The sequence below is a fragment of the Parasteatoda tepidariorum genome, chromosome 8 (genome assembly GCF_982258835.1).
Source record: "Parasteatoda tepidariorum strain Cologne lab strain chromosome 8, Ptep-v5.0, whole genome shotgun sequence".
Taxonomy (NCBI): Eukaryota; Metazoa; Arthropoda; class Arachnida; order Araneae; family Theridiidae; genus Parasteatoda; species Parasteatoda tepidariorum.
The window spans coordinates 3422667-3448548 of record NC_141762.1 but is presented as its reverse complement, the minus strand read 5'-3'; the positions used below and the strand labels follow the sequence as shown (position 1 = coordinate 3448548).

General features: G+C 31.7%; 1 protein-coding gene across 2 annotated transcripts; it reads left to right on the top strand.

Annotated features, from left to right (window-relative positions):
- Positions 1-1661: 1661 nt before the first annotated feature.
- LOC139425553 (dynein axonemal heavy chain 7-like) lies at positions 1662-25550 on the top strand. Of its 2 annotated transcripts, XM_087149734.1 has the most exons (10): positions 1662-1776; positions 8066-8135; positions 9366-9470; positions 11812-12121; positions 16071-16236; positions 17690-17848; positions 18189-18350; positions 20288-20538; positions 22457-22535; positions 25302-25550. In XM_087149734.1, the coding sequence occupies exons 4-10, from the start codon at positions 11823-11825 to the stop codon at positions 25548-25550; spliced, it is 1365 nt and encodes a 454-aa protein (XP_087005860.1). In that variant the 5' UTR covers positions 1662-1776; positions 8066-8135; positions 9366-9470; positions 11812-11822. The 2 variants fall into 2 exon arrangements, with proteins under 2 accessions (XP_087005860.1, XP_087005859.1); XM_087149733.1 differs by lacking the exons at positions 1662-1776; positions 8066-8135; positions 9366-9470 and adding an exon at positions 9911-9985.
- Positions 25551-25882: the final 332 nt, after the last annotated feature.

Sequence of the window (25882 nt, the reverse complement as noted above, 5' to 3'; positions counted from 1 at the left end):
ACACTTAATTATTCAGTAACAGTTTATAAATGAAGGTTATTAAAGGGCTTTTTAATTGATATACGCACATTAATATTTTACATAAATGCAGAAATTTAGGATCTGTTGTGGTAGTACACTTAATTATTCAGTAACAGTTTATAAATGAAGGTTATTAAAGGGCTTTTCAATTGATATACGCACATTAATATTTCTCATAAATGCAGAAATTTAGGATCTGCAGAATAATTTTACACACTTTCAACTTATCCAACATTTAAGGACTACTAATGCGTACACATAACAATAATAACGTAATAATGATAATATGATAATACATAAGCAGCTAACAAAGTCATCTGCGTTATTTTTTTCTCCTGTATTATTTGCATACGCGCAAAATTATGCCTTCAAATTTTAAAAACTCATATTTAAAATTAATTTTCTGCTCATAAACTTTGAATTTTCTTTCAAATTGCAAATTAATTTCCAGAATGATTTTTTTTGGTAATTCAATAGTGAAGTTATTTTAAGAAAACTGTTTAATGTTTTAAAAATGTAAAAATAAATTATTCTTTGTTTCTGATTTCTTCTTTTTATTGTTATTATTGTACTAACTTTTGTCAATGAAAAACTTTTTTGTGAATTCAATTTATATCAAATAGAGCGAGAAGGAGGGGCATATTGGGGAGTACAGACATGCTCAGTATTTTTTCCCCTTAAAAATTAACATTGTTGGACATTAAGGGATGACTATTCTTATGTAGGGAGAGATTCTGAATGCATAAAAAAAAAGTATGTTTCTAATAAGAAGTACGCTTTGTAACCAATGGGATACCTGCAGATAACGTGGTGTGGGTATATCGATCCCGATTGGTTGTTGTAACAGGCATTTGTTTACGTTAGTAATTATTATTTTCATTCTATTTCGAGTAGGCCAAACCCGTCTTCTATCAATTCTCAAAGTGACACATTCTAAATTCTCTTAAAAAAAATGATAAAGATTTCGATTCCTTCACCATATATTTATACAGAGACTTAACACAAAGACAGGCACGAAGCCACGTGGAACATAAACAAACTAATGATGCCTCGAAGTTGCCAGGTACACAAAACAAAAAATATATCACCGTTACAATAAAATACATGAACAAATAATAAATCTATGTAAAGTAAAAGAAGTATCGCCAAAAGAATTATACTTCAATTCATTTGATGTGCGATACGCCTCTGTATCTAATGTTAACTAACATTCTAACTTATGTAGGGAAATTCAGCTCAACTTTAATTCGCCATTTTGCTGATAAAGATTGTTTGGCGCTGACGTCAGAGGTCACATGTGTGGGTACTTGAGGTCTTCTTCTTCTTGAAGTGCAAGTACCCAATTTCATGATTTATTGTTAAATTCTTTATACTAATAAATTTCTCTTTCTTTTGTATAAAATGAATGGATATTCTAGGTCAAATTTAAAAAACCAGGTAAAAGATTATCAGATTTAAAAAAAAAAAAAAATTCTAGCTGTATGCATGCACCTCTTTGTTGCTTTATTCTCTTGAGCATTTTTCGAATGTTGCAAATGGACGTAATGCGAAAAGACATTTGCTCCAAAGTATAAATTTCAAAGATTTCGTATAATTTTGATTGAATAAATATTGTGATCATTGAGAATTCTTATTTACAGGAGAGCACCAGCGGCTATTAAAAAAAAGAAGATTGAAACAGAAAGGCATGGGTTACTTCTTTGGAATGCTGCAAAAGCGGGAAGAGTTTCGCTCCTCTCTTATACGTGCATTTAAGTAGGCTTTATTCATTTCATTTAGCTGTTGTTGTTGTTGTTTTACGTCGCACTAGAGTTGCACAATGGGCTATTGGCGACGATCTGGGAAACATCCCGGAGGATGATCCGAAGACATGCCATCACAATTTTGATCCTCTGCGGAGGGGATGGCACCCCCGCTTTGGTAGCCTGACGACCTGCGCGCGAAGTCGAGCACTTTGCGGTGGCACAGTTTAACGAGGACCAATACCGCACACCCTCGGTCCCTACGCAGACTGATCCAAGTGGACCGCAGACTGAACCGTGTCTTAACGATCAGTCCACTGCGGGACTCATTTAATTTAGCATAGAATCAATAGAGATCACCATGTAATGTAATTCACTGTTCAGCAAGTTAAGTTAAATGAATGTCCATGCATTTATTTGCAGTATGCTTAAACAAAATGATTTAGTTTGGTCTGCCAGTCTGTCCATGATACATTTAAGTTTTAAAGCAAAAGTTTGAAATTATTTTTCAATTACAAGAATTAGGTAATTATAATTAAAATTAAAGGTTGTCAATAGTGTTGATGCGTTAGCGGAGTAGCACAGTAGTGAGTGAAAGTGTTAACTCACATAAAGAAACTTGAAGATTTAAACATTTCTTTATTCCATACAGTACCATCTCGATACAGCGTACAACTGAAGATATTTAAACATAAATACATCTTAACAAAAATTCTGGTACGTCACCAGAAACAACAACACAGTGACGTGACATAGTGAAGAGACAAGACAAGAACTAAGACAAGATCCCATGCTTACAACAATGCATGGCTTATATACAGATTCCATAATTATATGCACGGATGACGTCACTTACGTTATCTGAAAAGAAAATGTCTGTTGCCACCACACGACCGAAACTTAATTCTGTTAACTTAATGTATTCAGAGGAGTAACAAACCACTCCAACATACGGCCCCACGGTCGTGTGATCTATATCAGAGAAAAATATATTATTCACAATTTCTTTAAATTTATTACCCATTAATGGTTTTGTTAGGAAATCTGCTAAGTTATTCTTAGAATGAATAAAAGCTAATTCTACTAGATTTTCTTCAATAAGTTGTCGAATAAATTTATATCGAATATCTATATGTTTTGTCTTAAAATTTTCACAATTATTTCTAGAGAAATGTATAGCAGCCTGATTATCACAAAACACTTTTGGTACAATTTTGTCAGGCAGAATACTAAGTTCATTAATTACTCTAGAAAACCAAACTGTTTCTTTCATACTTTCACATAAGGCAACAAATTCAGATTCCATTGAGCTAAGGGCAATACATTTTTGTTTACTAGAACGCCAGCTACAAACTACATCTCCAAATTTTATTAAATATCCACTAGTTGAATGGCGATTACTTAAACTACAGCCCCAATTAGCATCAGAAAAACAAATTAAATTTAAATTATTAGCTTTACTTAAATTAATTTTGTAATCCTTAGTGTTAAATACATAATTCATTAAATCAACCACGATTTTCCAATGTTCGAACGTATAACCATTTGAAAATTGAGACATCAAATTTACTGAAAAACTAATATCAGGTCTCGTACGATCAGCTAAAAAGGTTAAACAGCCGATTAATGTTCGATATTGAAATCGTTTCATTAAGTCGTTTTCAACAATATCACTTTCATTTATTTTTTCAGGAAGTTTACATCCGAGTTTTATCGGAAGACTAACATCAGACTTTGGAAGTTCTTTAAACTTTATCCTTAATTTCTCAATATACGTATTTTGATGCATTAATAAAGCACCATTGTTCATATCAAAATTTACACCTAACAAATATTTTACCTGACCTAATTCAGTTAATTCTAATTTACTTTTAATTAGTGAAATAGCATTATTAACATCAATTTGTGTTTTACCAAAAATTACAATATCATCAACATACACAATTAAAATAGTATTCTTACGTTTATAAACACAATTTAACCATTTTAATTTCTCAAATTTTAAATCTTTAAATATACTATCCAGTTCAAAGTTCCAATATCGACTACTTTGATGTAGCCCGTATAAGGATTTATGCAATAAATAAACTTTACCTTCATGACCTTTAACAATATATCCTGGAGGTTGTTTAACATATACAGGTTCCGATAAATTACCATACAAGTATGCAGACTTTACATCGACTTGATAATGACACCAGTTTAACATTGATACTAATAAAATAAATAACAATTTAATAATTGAAAAGTTAACAACAGGAGAAAATGTTTCTCCATAATCAATACCTGCTCTTTGTTTAAATCCCAAAGCAACAAGTCTAGCTTTATATTTCTTAGGTCTATTATTTTCATCACGTTTAACAGTGTAAACCCATTTAGTGCCTATCACTTTAGTGTTTTTAGGAAGATCTACTAACTCCCACACTTTGCGTTTTTCAATCATTTTGAGTTCTTCACTCATAGCAAAATCCCATTTTTCTTTATCTTTGCAAATTTGTGTATCCTTAAAAGTTTTGGGAAATTCAGAAAAATGACACTCGTATTCGAAATCCTCATTTGAATTTAAATCTTCCTCACTACTTGAACTTTTAGTTACGTTATTAGGATGTTTACTTTTTGCTTTAAATGAAAATTTCTCAGGTTCAAAAGAAAGTTTGTTTTTCTCACAATACTTTTTAACATCATTTAAAGATCTAAGTCTTAGTTTACTTGAAGGAGGATAATAAAATACATCTATTCTTTTACTTTTAGTTCGTGGACATTCTTTCCTTTCCCACTTTTCGATATCAATAGGACTTACTTTATCTAACGCAGTTTTATCATTACTAGATTCATTATCAAAGTTATCTAGCTCGTTTCTCAAATTTAGGTTGAATTTAACATATTCAAATGATTTATTTTTCCCAAATAAAGTTTCTACACCCTTTTTGGTTTCATCAATACTAACATGAATTGTTTCAATTACTTTCCTATCGTTCGGAATAAAAATTCTGTACCCTTTGGTTCGTACAGCATATCCTACAACAATTCCAAGTTTAGCTCTAGGTTGAAGTTTATTTCGATTAATTTTGGGAATATGTACATAAGCTAGTGATCCAAAAATTTTAAAGTGTCTTACTGAAGGTTTAAAACATGACCATATTTCAATTGGACTTAAATGATTAGTTAGTTTATGCTCGCATCTGTTTTTGGTATGCACGAAAGCTAACAAAGCTTCCCCCCAAAATTTGGGTTGTAACCCACTATCATGTAACATTGCTCTTACCGCGTCCATTGCACTTCTATTAAACTTTTCTGCTATCCCGTTCATTTCTGGAGTATATACATTAGTCCTTTCGATTTTAATTCCGAGATTGCTTAAGAACTTTTCAAATTCTTTATGGCAAAACTCTAGCCCGTTATCAGTTCTGACACATTTTAACTTAAGATTAGTTTCCCTTTCACACTTAGCTAAATATTTCTTAAAACATTCGAAAACTTCGATTTTACTTTTTATAACATATACTTCAACTTTACGAGAAAAATCATCAATACAAGATAAGAAATATTTGTTACCACCTAAAGAGTTTACGGGAGAAGGTCCCCATAAATCACAATGCACTCTTTCTAAACAAGTTTTAGTAGTTCTATGATAAATACGATTTCGTTTTAAAGATACCCTAGTCGATTTGGCAATTTTACAACTAGTACAATTTTCGTTTTTACTTTTACTTAAGTTTTCAATGCCTTTTACTACATTATTTTTACTCATACTTTGAATTAATGGCATATTCACATGACAGAATCGTCTGTGTACAATATCTAAATTTAAAGTTGAAATTAAAGCTATATTCTTACTATCAATACTTTCGTTAAGTTTATCTTTAAATTTTGTTGGATATCCATTCAAAACATATAATTTATCTTTTCTGTTTACAGTGAACATATAATTATCAAATTTATCAAAAATTACCATTTTATTGCGGCCCCATTCAACATAGTTACCAGCAATATCAATTTTCGCTCCACTAATCAAATTACGCCTCATGTTGGGCACATATAGAACATTTTTTAAAGTAATTTCCACCTTACCTTTAATGTCCAATATAGTAAAGTCAATATCTCCGACACCAATGGCAATGGTTGAGCTATTTGTGTCACCAACTAGAACTTCTGTCGGTGTAATCTCTTTATACCAGGAAAACCATTCTCTTTCTCTACAGATGTGAGATGTTGCTGCAGTATCTACTAGAAATTCTCCTATGAATTGATTAGTATCAGACGATTCCACACACATAGATTCCAATTTTTCATTCAGGCTTGAATAGTCCTTTTCACATAAAAAAACTTTCTTTCGACGTTGCACATTCACTTTCTTGTAGCATTTATCCTCAGTGTGACCCAATTTTTCACAGAACTTACATACTACAGAACGACGAGGATTTGTTACTTCGGTTTTCTTGTTACGGTCCAGACTGCTTCCACTGAAGTTTTTCTTATTCTCTGCTTGTCTTTTATAATCACCCTTTTGAACTTTAGTTGAATAAGCATCATTCACAAACGTAATTTTATTTTCGTCTTTTTGTTTCAGTTCAATCCTTCCAGATTCCGTAATTAGTTGCTTAGTAATTGAATTGATCGTAAATTCTTCATCTTTTACTCTGTAAAGAATCTGTACCAAATTATCATATTCAGAAGGCAGATATCTTATCAGCTGAAAACACACTAATATTGAAGGCAATTTAAATCCAGCATCCTCAATTTGTTTATTCTTCTCCAACATTCTTTTGCTATATATTCCGATCGTTTCTTCGTCGGGTGAAAATCTTGTGCTAAAGAAATCATCGACTAAACCAGCCAAACGAGCTCTCGACGTAGGTTCAAAGTTTACTTTCAGCGTTTCCCAAGCTGTCTTCCCGTCTTCGGTATCAGCAATCAGGGATTGGTATTTTCGCTCGATTCCCATGTAAATTGTCGTATAGGCTCGTTGTTTTCGTAGAAGATAGGCCAATTTGTCTCTCTCAGCTGCTGTATCATCAAGTGGTATTTCTTTTCCAGTTATAAAGTCCCAACATCCTTTTTCCATTAGCAAAACTTTCATGTCAATTTTCCAGCTTCCATAATTAAAATCTCCGAGCTTTGGAAAGGCAAAAACTGTTCCATCAGTAGACTCAGCCATATTGAAAATTGAAGACTTATTTCCACTCGTTATTAGTCTATTCATTCGATATTCCAGACTAAAGGTTTGCGGGTTCGAAGGCCCATAACCAACTATTGATGCGTTAGCGGAGTAGCACAGTAGTGAGTGAAAGTGTTAACTCACATAAAGAAACTTGAAGATTTAAACATTTCTTTATTCCATACAGTACCATCTCGATACAGCGTACAACTGAAGATATTTAAACATAAATACATCTTAACAAAAATGCTGGTACGTCACCAGAAACAACAACACAGTGACGTGACATAGTGAAGAGACAAGACAAGAACTAAGACAAGATCCCATGCTTACAACAATGCATGGCTTATATACAGATTCCATAATTATATGCACGGATGACGTCACTTACGTTATCTGAAAAGAAAATGTCTGTTGCCACCACACGACCGAAACTTAATTCTGTTAACTTAATGTATTCAGAGGAGTAACAAACCACTCCAACAAATAGCTTATGGCTATCTGACTGCGCATTCCAAGTCTACTGTATTTTACTGTCATTAATGTTTTTAATTTTTCATCTGAAGAATTAAAGTTGTAAAAAGGGTGGCAGCCTATTGTATTTACTTATAGAAGATTCGGTTTGGTGACATTTTTGGCGACTTGGCGATAATCTTGGCACTAATATTTACAGAGTTATGCTAGAATCGTGTTGAAAGTTCTGGGATGTCGTCGCCAAGCCTACATAAATATAAGTGTGCCTCGCAGAGCGGATTGTTAGTTATCAAATTTTAGAATGTAGTTTAGTTCTGTGTTATTTTTATCCCTTATTCTAGGATTGTACTTCCCGGGACGTGTAGTCCTTCAGAAGAAGATAATGTTCAAATTTGAAAATATTTGTATAATTTTGTAAATTTTTTTTTATTATTTTGTAAATATTTTTTATTGCAAATATGTAATACATAACAATGTGAAGTAAGGAAGACAAAATTAGAAAGCAACGTAGAGAGTCACATGGGAAAATTGTTTAGTTTATTACAAGTTTATTTTTATTTAAAAATGAACTTAAAAAAGTTGAAAAATAATCTTTTATAACTGGATAGAAAAACCATAGACAGGACAAAAATAATGTAATAGAATAAAAATAATAATTTCTTTTGTATAGGCCGGATCAAGATGCAGTAGACCCCTCTTCAAAGTCATCTAGATTGACACCTGAAGAGAAGCAATGGCTTGTAAGTTTTGGTTCTCTATTTTCCCTAACATGTAAATAATATGTACAGTGCGCAAAATAAAAAACGGACCACCCTTAATAACTTTTGATCTAATGATCGGATCTTCACGTTCTAAGACTCAATCCTAATGGTTCGAGGGGTGACCTCAACTATGCTAATTTATTAGTGCAGATGATATTTTTAAGTTACGAAATTAGACAATAAAACGTACTTTTTCTAAATAAACATACCTTTGTTTCGATGGATTTACCCTCAAAATATAGGCCGCAATCGAGGAAAAAGTGTCCCAATAGTTGGGTCAGGAGAGAGGTCCAAAGTTTTGACCCCTTAATGTTAATTTTACTTTTTGCATATTACCCCATACCTCGGGAAATTTTGAAGCGAATTACAAAATTTTTGTACGCAATCATAAAATTCGTTCATCCAGAGACAATTCAAAGAAAAATATTACTTTTAGTACTATGTATTTATTTATTTTTTATTTTTTTATTTAATAATAGTCGAAAAAATTATGAATTATAAGGTATACAATTTTTGCCATCATTTAAAGTAATACAATTTTAAATGGCAAAATACAATTTTGAAAAAGCAGTATTTTTAAAATTCAATTTCTCAGGAACTAATCGACCAATTTTGCTCAAATTTTGAATTTTGCAATATAAAAATACATTATTTCAAATTATATGAAAAATTGTATACTTTGCAATTAAAAAAAAATGTCGACTATTATAAAATAAACTAATAAAAAATAAATTAATAAAAAAATACCTACTGAATGTTGTTTTTACATTGGATTATTTTTGACTAAATAAATTTTATATTAGTATGCAAATGTTTTAAAAATTCGTTAAAAAAATTCTCGAGATATGGCGAAATACGCAAAAAGTGAAATTAACATTAAGGGGCCAAACTTTGGATCGCTCTCCTGACCAAACTATTAGAACCATTTTTCCTAGATTGAGGCTACCTTCTATATTTTCTGAAACTGAATCTATCGGAACAAAGGTATGTTTATTCAAAGAAAGTACGTCTTTTTGTCTGATTTTGTAAATTAAAATATCGTCTGCACTAATTAATCAATATATATTTGCGGCCACTTCTTTAAACCCTTAAGGTAGAGTCGTAGAATGTGAAGATCCAACCATTAGATCACAAGTTATTCAGGGTGGTCTGTTTTTTTAAATTTTGCGCACTGTACACTTTCTGTTAATCATCTTTCCATTATTTTAGAAATATGAATATTATTTGAGGAAGCTCATTCCCAACGATGCAGTGGCTCCACTAACAAAAGTCAACATTGAAAAGATTTTAAGTGTTGTTCCGGATCATTTAAAGGTAAGAATTTCTAAAAATTTACAGCATTTTTTTTTTCTGAATTTGGAAATAAAAATTCATAAGGAGGTAGCAAAAATTTTCAAGTTTTTTTTGAGAACTATATTTTTTCAGAAACTCTCTCAGATTGTTCGATTGTCAAACGAAGAATAGTCAGAAAATTCCTAACCCGTTCCCTCAGATTTATTTTTTTCTTTGCAGGCTAATTAACTACTTTTCAACTTCCCTCAAAGCAAACTAAATTTTAATCTTTAAGTTAAGTAAAATTGAGTTTGTTTACAGGGGAATGTATATATATATATAAACAGATGGAATAAACAGGAGGCCCTGACTACTGTATTTTTTAAAATTTAGTCTAGACTTATTAATACAAAAAAAAAAAAAAGTTTAGCTCAATATTAGCATATTAACTCCTGACCGTGCATTATATTTTACGCAGATGAATATGGAAAAAGAATTAAAGAAAATCATAAGCCAGGTTGAAACAGAATATATATGGATTATTAAGAAAGCCACAGGTATTTTCTGTTTTCGTCTTTAACTTAAAGTAACTTAATAGTAACTTAGTTGTTCAATAATATTATTATTTCGTTTCACTATCGTTATAGAGCGTACAAAAAGTTGTTAGATTAAAAGATAGATTTTAGATAGCTTTTTCCAAAATTTTTGAGCATAGGTTTCGTGTTCTGTTTGTGCAACTTTTAAAGTTAAAAATTTTTTTTCTGAATGTTTTAAGACGTTTTTAATTAATTAAGTACAGATGTACCATATACAAAAAAAAATGTAATAATGTTAAATGTGGAATTTTAAGAACTTTAAGATAGAATATTATGAACTATAAATATTATAGTTTAAATTTAAAAACTATAAATATTAAGAGTTTGCAATTTTAAGAACACAAATTAAATTTTTTTTGAATTATTAATTTATCTGAGTTCTCCTAAATTAATAGCAGGTTTTTTAAAAGTAAAACATTTTGCTACTTAAAAAAATACAAAAATATCCGAATTTCCTTTTTTTTCTTCCAAAATTTCAGAAAACAATAAGCAAATAAAAATATAATTTCGTCTTAGAAAATTTTGATATTATTTTGACCTTATTCTACTTTTTTTGTGCCGTAGCAATAGTTGTGTAAAGGTGCTTTTTCGATTCACCATAGTTGAAGGGATAAATCAAGTAAAATTATAATGCACAAACAGCGCATGATTTAAGTGCTTGTTTTGCAGTAGAATACAGGAGCTAAGGGTTTGGTGAATGCAATAATTCAACTGATTTTACTTGCATATATATATATATATACATATATATATATATATATATATATACCAATGCATATATATATATATATATATATATATATATATATATATATATATATATATATATATATATATATATATATATATATATTGTGTAAAGTGAATATAAAAAAGTATTTACATTTGAGGAGTCGTAATATAATCTTAAGGAGAGGAAACTTAAAAACGCACTTCTGAAGGTCTCAAAGCATTAAGTTGAAGTGAATGAGCCGCGGTGGCTCGGGGGATAGAGCGCTCGCTGCCTGTCTCGACTTCCAGCGGAGGCTGGTTGATAGGAATTCAGCTCGCATCGACCACAGTGCAGGCGTAAAATAACTTCAATTGTAGACAGATCATGGATTAGAATTTCCTTGCCGTCGGGCTAACCGTGGGAGGTTCGTGGTTTTTCTCTCCATGTAACTCAAATGCGGATTAGTTCCATCCAGAAGTTCTCCACGAAAGCAAATTTCTCCTAATACTTGATTTTGAATACTGGAATTTTTCCCAATGCTTGATTCAAGAGAATTCTTGTCTTCAAGACCGGACTCAAAATCACGTTGCCTTGTAATTCTGGTAGTTGAACCTTTGCAAACTCAAAGTTGGATCTGCTGTTCAATGAAAAAAAGTAAACAGGTAGAAATCAGAAGTTGGAAACATCTCTAAATTTTTTATCAAGCTCGTTTTGATGTTTCACCACCCGCCTTTTTCACTAATAATGTGACAGTTGTCAACTTTGTTTCTTATTTGTTTAAATATTATTTTGCGACCCTTAAGGAGTTTACGTTTTTGCTTATTGTGACTTTTAAAATGTAAAAAAGTGTGATTACAAACCTCTTATATATAAACTAATTTATAATTTAGGTTTCGCGTGTCATTTCTTATGGCGTGATGTTTTTTAAAAAAGGAAGTAGTACCTAAAACAAGGAATGACTCATTATATTTAATCATAAATTTGCCGTCTTTTTTTTATATTTCATATTTTGTGACTTGTCTTTCTTTTCATATGAAGTAGCTCAATCACTCTAAACAAATATCAATAATTTCAGTTGATTCTCTCATGTTCTCTACTCGAGCAAAGAAATGTGCCTACGATCCTCATTCGAGATATTATCGAGAGATGGCCACCTTCGAGGTGACCCCCGTCCACATGCAGAGATTGATCCAGAAGTTGTCTGCTTCCTATATTCTGTCAAACAAGTGCATACAGAGACTTCAGGAAGTGTGGCTTCTCATTGGTGCCAAACTCTTATTCTTCAGAGAGAATTCATTGAAGAGAGATGAACCGTACGAGGTGGACACCTATCTTCAGGCTGTTAAAATGGAGATTTTGAATGTTCAAGATGTCCTCTACAAAAAGTGAATTTGGTTTTTCATTTAACAATTGTATCAGCAATGTGCAAAACAATATTTGTTACATCTTAGTAATCAGGGCTAGGATGTTGATAACCTGAAATTTACTGAAAATGTAAAGAAGATAGTATAAAAAAACAATAAAAAATGCTCTACAAATAAGAAGATGTTTGAAAACATTCAACTTTTTTTTCTAAAAGAAATTATTAGTCGTGACTTGTATTTATTATAAGAATTTATTATTTTAGTTATGATCCTCAAGAATATCAGAATTGCAGAGTAATGAAAAATTGCCTATTGTACACAAGAGAAAATTTTGTATTTTAAAAAACTCTCTACAAAATCAGCACTTGATATTGGAAAACATTTAAAATAATAAGACTCAATGCACACAATGGTTTATAAAGGAAATAATTAATTAATAAGCAAAATGCTTTTAAAATTAAAATTATCTATCCATTTGAACAAAAACGATTTAAAACATATTAAAAATGGCCAAAAAGAAAAAACGCAAATGATGTTCCATGGAAGGGAGCAATAAATGCAAAAAGAAATGTTATTATTATCAACATCCTAACCCTGTCAATAACATTTGTATAAGATGTTTTTAAAAGTTTAGGAATGACTTTGCCATCTGGATACAAAAAATTTCTCCGAAGCTACAGGTTCAAAAGTTTTTTCTGATGAACATTTGAAACAGTGCATGAGCGTATCAGGTCTAGTGAAATATCTTTATAAAAAGCATATCACCTTTTGAACATTCAGTCATAGTTGATTTTAATGTATTAAATTCGGAAAATAATAATATAAAATGTCAAAAAACATGTAACGGTATATTTATTCAGACAAGACTTTGTATTTGTGCCTGATTTTGTAACTTATCTTCGGAAACTCTTCTCCACCCTTAAAATATCGTCTGTCAGCATATTTAAGGCTATACCCTTGTACCATAAAAACTATATGTTTGAATAAGATAATTAGTTAAACATTAAATATTTAATTAAAAAATAACAATAAACTGCGCTGAAAATAAACTGACATTTAAAAAAAATGTATTTCATAACATTCATGTATCTCAATTCTTGCAGAAACTCTTGAAACATTTTTTGAATACTGAGTGTTTCACATTGAATGGGACAAAAAGAAAACATGATTGTAAACGTTATAATTAATATATTTAGAAAATTCAAATTTACCTGAAAACTACATTTATTCAAGTTTCTACAGGTGTTCAATATGTGCCCCTCCGGTGACACGACAAATGTCTACACGGTAATCCTGCCACACTCGTGATAGCATATCCCCTGTGATGGAGTTCAACACTGCAGTTATCCGCTTCTTCAGTTTCTCTAAGTCCTGAGGAAGTGGAGGCACAAACACCTTGTCTTTAACGAAACCCCAGAGAAAAAAAAATCACAGGACGTTAGGTTTGGTGATCTCGGCGGCCAATGAAGACATGTCAAATCCTGTGGCCCAGCTCGGCCAATCCAGCGATGGGGTAGACGTTCGTTCAGGAATTCACGTACGTTGTTATTCCAATGTGGGGGGAGCACCATCTTGCTGCAAAATTAAATCAGGAACAGCTTCCTCCAGCTGGGGGAGCAACCACTCAGAGAGCATGTCTTAGTAAATGTCCCCATTAATCGATTTTTCAGCAAAGAAAAATGGACCAAAAACACAACTGTTTGATAAAGCGCAGAAAACGAAACCTTGGGAGAATCACGCTGATGTTCTAACGTTACCTAGGCATTTTCCGTTCCCCAAAATCGCAAATTACGGCGATTAACTTTGCCACATAAGTGGAACGTGGCTTCATCGGCAAACACCAGTGTGTTCTCGAAACCATTCACGCCGAGCTTTTCTTGAAATTTTACACAGAAATTCTTACGCAACAGTTTGTCAGTAGGTTTTAAAGCCTGGACCATCTGATATCTGTACGGCTTGAATTGGAGACGATTCCGTAAAACACGCCACACCGTTGTGTGAGGGACAGCCAGTTCTGCATCTGCACGTGGCGTTGATTTTGAGGGACTCCGTAAAAACGAATCACGAATTCTTCTTTACGGATTTTTTTCATGAATCATGACTTCGGGTTTCGTTTCTTTTCGTCCTGGGCTTCTGTTCTTGCATAAGCAGCCGGTATCCTGGAATTGCTTCACCCACCTGCTTATGTTATGCCGATGCGGTGGTTCTTTACGAAATTTCGTGGGAAAATGTCTTTGCCCAACAGTTACCGAGGAGGTTTTGGCATATTCAAAAATGCAGTACGCTTTCTCCTGCATGGACGACATTTTGTTTAACAGCGCCTCTAGCGATGAGTTCATCATTCGATGATTTTTCCCTGTTGCCAAATAAAACTTGTATAATAGTAGTTGCAGAATAAATTTGTTTCGGCTGAATAAGTCCATTACGGCAGTCACACTGCGTTATTCTTTTTGTCCCATTCAATATCAAACACCCTGTATTTCTCAGAACATTTTTCATTCTTGTAATGCAATTTATCCAAAAATGAGGGCGAGGAACCTATTAGGAAATAAAACACTCGTTTGATCACTATACCCAAAGAAGTTGCCAAGCTCAAAAACGTATTTTGTTTTACATATAAATGACATAAAAAAATATTGATTCTCTGTTGTTCTTCAAGCTACCACATGAAACTCTGATCTCTAGATCTATCTCAGTACATCACATCTCTAAATATATTTTCTTAGTGCATGAAAACCCCATCTTTAATCATAACTTAATTCTGAAGTAAGGGCCGCTTTATTGTTTACACTAATAGGTGACCCATGAGCCGCGATGGCTAAGGGGATGGAGCGTTCGCCTTCCAATGAGGCGAACCGAGTTCGAACCCCAGTCGATACGAATTCTGCATCCGGCTTGTATCGACCCCAGTGCTGACGTGAAATATCCTCAGTGGTAGACGGATCATGGGTTAGAGTCCCCTGGCCGTCAGGCTTACCGTGGGCGGTTCTCGTGGTCTTCCTCTCAATGTGACACAAATGCTGGTTAGCTTCATCAAAAGTCCTCCACAAAGGCTAATTTCTCCCAATACTCGATCCAGGAGTTCCCTTGTCTTCTGGATTGGGTTCAAAATTACAAGGCTATGGAGTTGAACATTAGTAGTTGTAAACCTATAAAATTGGGTTGGCTGTTCAACGACGGTTAAAATAGGTGACGCATGCGTCGCAACGAGTGCTCGTGTCCAGGCATTCCTTGGGAACAACTGTGCCCAGTTACAGCTGTGTAGGTAAACTGTACGCTCCGTTCTGTGTCTTTAAAATGTTCAGATTTAACAAATAACCCGTGACGCACGAGAAACGGTCAATGATGCGTTTTTGGTTGGCAAAAAACTTGTTTGCTGCATACATTCACTGGCAGATTTGTGAAGTAGCAAAATTCCCTGTCATCATGACTGGGAATTTTGCTACTCTATGACAATCTCTCTCACCGCAGCTCAGATCCCAACTTTATTAGACTCTTTTAGATGGGAAGTTTTGGACCACCCTTCCCTACAGACCAGATCTTGAGCTGAGTGATTTTCATCTTTCCTGATGTTTCAAACATCATTTTGGCGCTAATCACTACAACGAGGACGAATGCATGAAAGCGACAGTGACCTCTTGGTTATCGGAGCAGGCGGCAAGTTCGTATGAAGAGGGTATTCTAAATTTAGTAGTAAAATATGATAATTTAAACAAACTTGGCAACTATGCTGGAAAAAAAGAGAAACGTATATAGAATCTGAAAATTAATTTAAATTATTCTTAAAATTATTAATTTATAGGATAGAAAATAATTCTTAAAAATTTTCTTTCGTTTGGCTTTGATTTTCAAAAGGCCCCAACTTAAAAAAAATCCTCGTATGATATACCAAACTTTATTAAGGTGTTTTTTTTAAAAATATAATGCATAATACATTAGCGTCCAACTCAAACAATGATTTTCTTTTCAGGTGGTATCCTCTTGTTCAGCGTGCCATGAAGGTTGGCCTTAAGAAGGGCATCATACTAAGAAAGACACAATTTTTCAACTGCGTCGCTGCCATTATGACTTCTCAGCTGAAATCACTTTGTTATGAATCCCTTTGCAAATATGAAGATGCAGTCTGCAATTTTCAGGTTGTTCTTATCTCCTTGATATCACGATTTTACAACTTTCAAAATATTTTGTATTTTCACATTACCAAGCATTGTGGTGATATTTCTACAAAGGTTCCTTCAGGAAGTTTTATTTGCCAAAACTATTTCACATTATCTTTTTCAAAAATCCCTTTCTTTTTTGTTTGTATTGTTGATTTTGTAGTTGTAATTTCCTTTTTTTTTCAATTTTCTTGACTGCCTTAGTGAAGCACTCACTAACTTGTGCAATCACTTATTATTTTTCAAAAAACATTAGCTCTTAACTTCGTCTTATATGCAATACTATCTGACTTAGGGCATAAGTAGAAGTCATCAACGGCTACTAAATATAACAAATGACTATTAAAAATTGTTTGCCACTCTGGAAGCATTTATTAATTTTTGAAAAACATCAGTTCTAAACGTTCTTTTATGTAATACTAGATGCCATTATCCAATTCCAGACGTCGTCATTACCGTCATTAACCGTCATATAACAAATAGTGATTTTAAACATTTTTGCTAGTAGTCCCGACAGTACATTTTTTCATCAAAAATGCACTCCATGTGCATTTTATCATTATTTTTTTTAATAAACATATAATATTATGAATATTTTTCAGTATTCTGAAAACACTTTGTTTCACTCTTATTTTGGAAAATGTTTTCTTTACTTTAGAAATGAACCACATTTTGTAATATGTTGCAAAAAATTGATTTTTCTGTCCAAATACGAATGCACTGACAGAAATGAGAAATATTTTCATACCATTTACGCTCTTATGTAAAATTGAGAAGGGATTACTCACGATCTTATTGTCCCAGGGCATGTGACTGAGACCCATTCCTTTTAGGTTGCTATCCCCCCAATAGGTTTTCTTATGTAAGTACACACAGTTATCACTATCCAATTTGGGGACTCTAATGAGCTTTCCTCCTTTTCCAATTTTCTCCCATTTTTTTACGTCAGACTTTGCTCAAAGCACCATTTGGACATTTTAAATTGATTATCTAATGCTAGACCTGAAAATTAAAATTTTCAGTTAGTAGTCAGTGGCCGATAGACTCTAATAAGCTTTTCCTCAGATCTAATGAGTCGGTGACTGATACCAATTGGTCCTTTTCATTCAACAGCCACTTTTTGTACGCGTATTTTTTTTGCTTGGATTAATTATTTTTTTAAAAAAATTCAGAATCTACAGTGATAAGAAGTTAATTGAACGATAAATATAATAGAAATATGTGACAAAAGTTTGCTTGGAATAATTATTTAAAAAAAATCTTATTAAAAATAATCTACAGCGATAAAAAGTTAATTGAACAATAAATATAATAGAAATACGTGACAAAATTTAGTTAAATATATTTTTAATAATATTTTTAATTAACGAGACTTGAAAAAGAATTATCTTTAATTAACAAGACTTGATGGAAATCAATGATTCTATTTCAGGTCAATATTGGTGCTCTTAAAGTGGAGCTGACATTTGTAGATGAGAATTATAAATTAGAACCGGACATTGTTGATTTGGTGAAAATAATTTGTGAACCCTTTACTTTGATGCATCTGTCTGTGGCCTATTTTCCTCGAGTAGACATGTGTTTAGATGAAGTGAGTTTTATCTAGTATCTTAGGTTTCTAAATTACATTTGCATAGGCAGTTGTTTATTTACCTGTTATAACAATTTGGAAAATATTGATTCCATGAAATGAAATATTTATAGAACAATAAATAAATTATAGAATAATTAGAAATGATTGAATGCATGAAATAAAATAAATTATAGAACAATTTCGAGAAAATTGATTGCATGAAATAGAATATTTATAGAACAATAAATAAATTACTGAACAATTAGAATTTATTGAATGTATGAAATAGAATAAATTATAAGACATTATATATACATATATAATCTTTTAAATATCACCGATGTGTTTATTTTTCTAGGATCCTGTAGAATCTTCGAGATACAATCTAAAGACAGCACTTCCCGAAAATGTACTCGAAAGTATAAGAAAAAAAGCTGAAAAATCTCTTCTTGCGCAGTGGACACAAGCCCTCACCCTTGTTGAAGAATTCGAGGAGTATAAATTTCTACTGACTAATGAAGTAAGAAATCTAATTGCTCTTATAACGATTTGTTTAAAAAAATGTATCATACTCATGTTACTACCCATATTTTGAAATTTTATATTATGAATAACATCATTGTTAATTTCAAATATATTTTGCTTTTAAATAAACCTAAACATTTTGGTTGTTCATCCAGGTATAAGTATTATTGTGGAATAAATAGAGAGATTTTGAAAAGCCTTTTCCCTAACATTATCGCCATTTGGGCTTCACAGTGCTTGCTCGAAAATTTCCTTACATATCGAAGTATTGCTAAGAGGTGAGAAAATAAGTTTATGGTTACGATTAACGCAAGGCCAACTCTACGCAAAATCTTTCTATTTTGTAACATTACAAACCTATAGTTGGGTACTTGCACTTCAAGAAAAAGACCATGTATACCTACGCATGTGACCTATGACATCAGTGTCGGCTAATTTTTTATAAGCAAAATGGCGTGTTGAAATCGAGCTAAGATTCTCCACATAAGTTAGAATGTTATTTAACTTGAAGTTAATTAAATTGTATTTTATTGTAACCATGATATATTTTTGTTTTGTGTACCTGGCAACTTCGATGCATAATTGTTTATGGTCTAAATGGCTTTATGTCTGTCTTTGTGTTAAGAAAGAAATATATAGTAAATAATCATTGTGAAAAAATATTTGTAAAAGAATATAAAATGTGTCACTTAGGAGAATCGATGATTGACCAACTTGGCTTACTCGAAATGGAATGGAAAGAACAGTTGTTAACGTTTACAAATGCCACGTTTCAACAACCATTCAGGATCGAGATACCCACACTACGTTACTTGCAGATATCCCCTTTTCAATTAACGTTATACATTTTGCATCATCAACCAATTTGAATTATTCTTCAAATGAAATGCGATTTTTTTTGTAGTAATAACAAGTTCGTAGAGGGAGATGCAAATTTTGGAAACAATTATTTTAGAAAATTATTATATGAAAATCTATTACCATTAGGTTAGCTAATCGATTTTGGTCTGACATTTTTTGAATCTGTTTGTAGTTGAGTATAGTGCAATTAAAAAAAAAATTAAACATTAGGGAAGAAGGTTATAAAAACATTTAGTGAATTTAAAAACATCAGCTGTCGGAAATACAGCAACGCAGCATAAAGCTGTTTACTAAATTTATTACCTCCTTAAAAACCGTCCCCTTATATGGTCTATCGAACAAAAATATTCAGTCGACCATAACATGCTTTGAATTCTAAAATTTTGCACATTTAAGATTATTTATTGAAATAGAGTGGTACAAATTATTTCAATGTATTTTATTGCCTGTTGTGAGTCGTTCAAATATTTTACGTAAGCCTGTTTTTAGTAATTTTAAATTCCTCTTCCTCCTTTTAAGTAAACAAAAGCAATTCACAAAGCCCTCCCATGCTTACGTAAGACAGTCGTAACCCCTTATTTTTCGCTTAAACCTTGACGACTTTTACCGTAGTAACCTCATTTTTGGATTAAACTCAAATAAACGAAGCAACTTTGCATAAAACAAAATTTAAGTAGAATATTCTTTATGAATTGTTTGTACTTTACCTTATTGGTTAAAACTCTTGACCTCAAACTCTAAGAAGAATGTTTTTCTAAATTCTTTACCCAAAATTATTTTTTATTTCAAATTCTAAATATTTCAAAATGTAATTTTTTCCAATTTTTTTTGAATTTTTTAAATTTTGTCTTACGTAAGCTTTTCTCCCCCCTTTTGTCAAAAAAAATTAACAAATCACAAAACCCTTCTCTCGTTAGGTGAAATTGCAACATTTGTAATTAAAAAAAATGTTAAAATCTTACTTCGTATCAGTTTTATCTTTTTCTCTGATTTTATTAATAATTTTAAAAGTACGTAAACTGATATTACTTAGTTCTGTTGTTAACCCTTTCCTTTATTCAAAATTTCCAGGCTCAAAATGAACTGAATGAATTCCTGCTTGACACTGATAACAAATCAATTGATGATTTCAAACAAAAGTACGACCGCTATGTTACTCTGAAGCATGAGATTGCTCAACTTGAGAAAATGAAAGTGACAAAGAGAGGGATGTATGTGATTGAATGCGCTGAAATATTTAAACAGCTCATCTCGGCTTCGGCTGATTTGCTCTCGTCCCTCCTCTCTCACTTGAAACAAAAACTTTCTACAGATACCTCCAAGTAAGCTGAAACATTTTCACAGTTTTAAGTCTCTTTTAAGTTCAGATCTTCACTGAAAGTTGAACAAATAAGTATGCTATGGAACATTGCCTTCCTTAAAAAAATTGTGCGATCTTTCTCGGCTTAAGCGAACACTTTAGTGAATATGCTGCCTCCTGTCCTGAAATCTGTGCTACGATGGTACTGTAGTTAAGGCATTGAGTTGCCGCTGTTTAGAGTTCAGTTCATGGTGGTGGCTTGAAACTTACCTATACTCCGTTGCAAACTAAGAAAATACCTTTACGGATTTAAGTAATCATCTGCGACTGCATATAATTTCATTTTACTTAGTTATTAAATTATACAAATATGTTTGAAAAATAATGTAATGCCTTTTAGAAGTTAAACACGTCAGACAGAAAATTAATTTGCGCTATCTTTTACGATACATATTAAAGAAATATTGATAAAATAAAAGTTAAGAGTAGCCTTACTGGTACCCTAGACTTGATGACATATTTTGATGAATAAGGAGAACATTCGGTTTTGAACACGAGACAACTGTATGTCGTTGCAAGAGCATTGGATTTGATTGGATCACTGAAAATAGAGCGTCATATGCTGACATACGAACAAATTAAATTCGAGATAAATTTTTTTTATCTTTAGTTTCGCTGTAGGAGAAAATCACGTCTGCACGAAACAATCTTTATTATTCTCCCATCACTTTCTTTAATTGCGAACAGAAAGATTTGTTACGATATTTTGATATTTTTCTTAGTAGCAAAAAGAAAGCATTAGCTTTTATTTAATAAGTTTTATTTTCCTCATTTCACACAATTTAAGAAAGTAGGAAAAAAGTAGGCTGCGCAACGTCGTTTAAACAGTTGGTGATACTGATATATGTTTGCGCTGGGTTTGGCATCCATTTAGCGTGCGTTTAGAAGCAAACAGGATATCTCCATAGGGATAATGATTTTCTCTTAACTTGTAACAGAGTATAGATTCAGATTCGTGGGTATTAGCTGTAAAGTCCAGTTGATCGACGACATCAAATACTCCGATTAACGGATTTTACTAACCAAATTTTTACATTTGTCTACTGTTGGTGTTTTTTACTGTTGGTGTTGAGTTAAAAAACGCTTGAGATGAGCAATAGTATCAGGTTAAGGATATATATATAATAACAGGGCTCAATATCAGGGCTACATCCCTGTTATCATTAGTTATGTTTAGCTCAAATAATTCAGTCGTGAGCCATACTACTTATTCAATAGTTTTATTTAAAGGTAGGCTGTTGGTGGTAATAGCTCACACCCATTTCTCCACACTGGAGGGGGGTGGACAACACTCTTGGACTATTCCGACAGATTTCATCAGGATCACATCATGCTGAAAGAGAGACGCAAAAACTATTGCTCCTGCATTATATATTAACAGAAAATAAGGTAAAAAGGCTTAGTAGCTGCATATCTTGTAACCCTACGCATTATGGAAAATCATTTAATGCTTCCTAATATGGAGGTGAAAGAGGTAAAGATTCTAAAAATAACTCCTCCTTTGAAATATAAATCTAATCATTATTCATTGGTATGTTTTCAGCCTTGAAGTCCTAAAATAGAATATCTCTACATCTATTCTTTACCAAAGACATTTTATGAAGAGAGTTTTAATGCTTTTATTAATACAAAAGTATTTATAATTTTTGTATTATATATATATATATATATATATATATATATATATATATATATATATATATATATATATATATATATATATATATATATATATATATATATATATATATATATATATATATATATATATATATATATATATATATATATATATTGCACTCCCCAACTATCCTCAATAGATTTTAAGCAACTGTATTTTCCTGTAAGTTTTTCAGCTTGAATGAATGTATTTTTTTTAGCTTGAATGAAGAATACGAAACAATCACATATCAACTGAAACGACGTCCAGTCAATACAAAAGAGCTGTTTGACCTAAAGGTAGGTAGAAAATCCCATAAGTCTGTCTCTTAATTTCTTTCTTAGGAAAATTATGAATCATTGTGCAATGACTTGGTAATTTTTGTTGTTGAAGTATTTGAAAATATAATTAATAACAGATTCATAAATTATTGTACATTTGATCATTTTAGGGCTTTACTTGCTTACATAGCACAAAGTATCTCAAAATGTTAAAAAAAAAATCAAGAGTTGTAACATTTTTAATGCGTAAGAACTATAGCGCAGTCGGTTATGAGGACATTATACCAAAAGAGAAATTTTCCACTGTAAATTCTGCTCATTGGCGTTTTAAAGAAAAGTGACTTCATGTTGGAGAGAGTCGGGTAGCCCCGCTCACTTAAGGAGTATTGCTTATATTTCTGTATAATACTGAGTAATAATCAACATTTTTTGTATGTTTCTATTGTTTTATCATCTAATTAAATAATGCAAAAAGAATAAACCAAAAAAAGAATAGTTAAACTTAAAAAAATAGAAATTTAAAAAAACATGTTTTTTCAGCTCTTTTCAAAATGTGTCGGGTAGCCCCGCCCAGTTACAAAAATTGTGTTTTTTGGCTATTTTTTCAGGTGTAAATGAGAATGACCAATGTATTGACAATAGATAAACCTCATTTATCATTTTTATCACAAAACTATTTTATTTATTACATATTTATATACTTTTAGTGAATTCTATAATTTAATAACAACAAATGTCATACTTTTTATCATTATTAATGTATATTAATATATTATAATATTAATATATATTTATATTAAATATTTAACGAAAATAATTTAATTTAAGTAACAATAATCAATAACAATAGTTGTTTTTCAATATAAACTTATTTGGTTGATCTCTTCTTAGAAACTTAATATTAAATACTTCTTATAAAATTACAAATTCACTTTGTATTTTGATTGCATTCAAATGCTTCTGTAGATTGATTCGTTCGCAAATAAGTGAAAATAAATAAGTAAGCAAATAACTTATCATAATATTTATGATTTCTTGATATTAAATTTAATTTGGATATATCAATTACATTTTAAAAATATTTAATTTTTCATTTTTAAATATATAAATTTATGTTTCATATAATATTAAAACATATATTTGTTGTTAAAAATGCATATAACATTCAAATTTGAAGCAATAAAATAATGATCTTTGCAACCGTACATTTATCGACGAAATAAAATTGGGCGGTGATATCCGAGATTCATGTGAGCGGGGCTACCCGAAATCCAAATTTTTTTGTAAATTTATAATTAATCGAACAATTTTTTACATACAAACTTCTTTCTTTGTGCAAATTAAACTTAAGACTACATACTTTAATGCTGTATGTAGAGAAAAAATTGTTTTTTTTTAGTATTAAAATGAAGTTTAATCGAAACATTCAACCAATTTTTCTTAATTTCATGACTACTGTATTCAACATATTTTCAAAACTATTGTTTACCATGTTACCAGCTGCATAAATACTTGAAACTTTGAAAATAATCTTTTTTAATATAACAATTAATGTCCAATGGCCCATTGACTTGAAAAAATATTCTATACATATGAAATTGAAAGTGGGCGGGGCTACCCGATTCTCCCCTAAATCCAAAGTAATCTATGAAATTTCAAATGCTTATTTTTTTTCAGACTATCAAAATGCAAACAAATGATGGCAGAATTGCACAGTAACGTAATTCTGCTATAATTAATTTGTTTGCATTGTGATAGTTTGAAAACACTCTCGACTTTTGAAACTTTATTGTTTATTATGGGTTTACCTGAACTTCATTTTCTTTAAACTTTAGAATTTTAAAATACCAATGAAGAGAAAAGTTCATCCTGCCGTGTAGTACTTTTTCGGTCACTCAGCTGGTAGGTTGTGAGTTCGATCTTGGCAATCAGCGTGCAGCAAGGTACGCATTAAATCTGTCTTGATTGAAAGTCCTATCGCTGGTTGTGATGTGGAAGTTTGGAGAAAGAAATACCAGCTAAGATGCTCTCCACATCGTTTGAGCGGTTCAAAATTGCGCGGCGCTTCTACTAAAAGATGTTGTTGTCTTATGCCACTTGTCAATACTGAGAAGCCTATTTTAAGGCAGACGGGTGCGTTTCTACTTGTTTTTTCAGAGGCACCATCTGTGGCCAAGAATTCGACTTTTCCCACACACACACGTCACAGCCTTTTTCACAGGGAGGAAACTTAAACAATATCCATCCAACAATATAAGCTTCCATCCATCATCAAATCGTAATTTTGACTAGAACCTGAGCATGATGAATCTCAGATCCAGTACTTTCAGAGGTATTGATTTGTTACGGGAACTTGGAGGACTTAGCGACATGCTTCGTTTTGTACACGGGTAGCCTTAGGACTGCGGGAATTGAACTCATGGCTCCTGGACAGTTTCCTGAGGTAACATGTGTTATTTATTTCTTAAAATTTATAGATGATAATCTTATAAGGCAATTCTAGGCATTTTTTAGACAAGGAACCCCCAAATCTGCAACCAAAAAGTTTCTGTAGTTTGCAGAGCTAATCCTAAAACAGAATAAACTTGATGTTTTTTTTCTTTTTTCTTCTTCTTTTTTTGAATTTACTTTTTAATAAAAACTGGATAAATGAATTTTTATTGATTGAAAATAAAACTTGTTACATGTAAATTTTATTTCTAGTTTTTGGATAAATTATATAATTAAAATGCTAAAAAATTTCAAACATTTTGCAATATACTAAACTGTTTTCTTTTTGTTTAGGACTTTGTGAAAAGTTTTGTGGAAACTGAATTAGAGGAGTTAAAGACGAAACTAAGAAGAGTCACCGAATGGATTTATTATTTATCTGGTATAGTTGATTTTTCAGAGGATGAGTTGAAATTAAATGCCAAAATTTACGTTATGCATCAAGAATTTCCTAAAATAATCAAAGAAAATGCTCAAGTCTCAAAAAAGTGTTTGAAAGATTTTCAAGAAGATCTTATTGTAAGTATATTTACCTGTTTATAGTTTTAAGAAGATGTAAGTTGAAAAAGCGATTAACGTTTAGGTTTCTTAAACCCTTTATTATGCCGTGGGAAGTAAGCACACCGGACCAAAAATTAGTCACCCTTAGAGAAATCATAAAAGAACATCATTTAATAACATGTAACATCACCTCTGGATTTGATAATTGCCTGGATTCGATTAGAAGTGAGTCAACAAGGTTTTGCAGATATGTCGATCTTAATTTAAGCCACTCGCTGAGGATTTGATCGCACAAATCCACCAAATAGTAAGGATGCTGATTTCGACATCTTACCCGTTGTTCCAACATATCCCACAAGTTTGTAAAGGGGTTC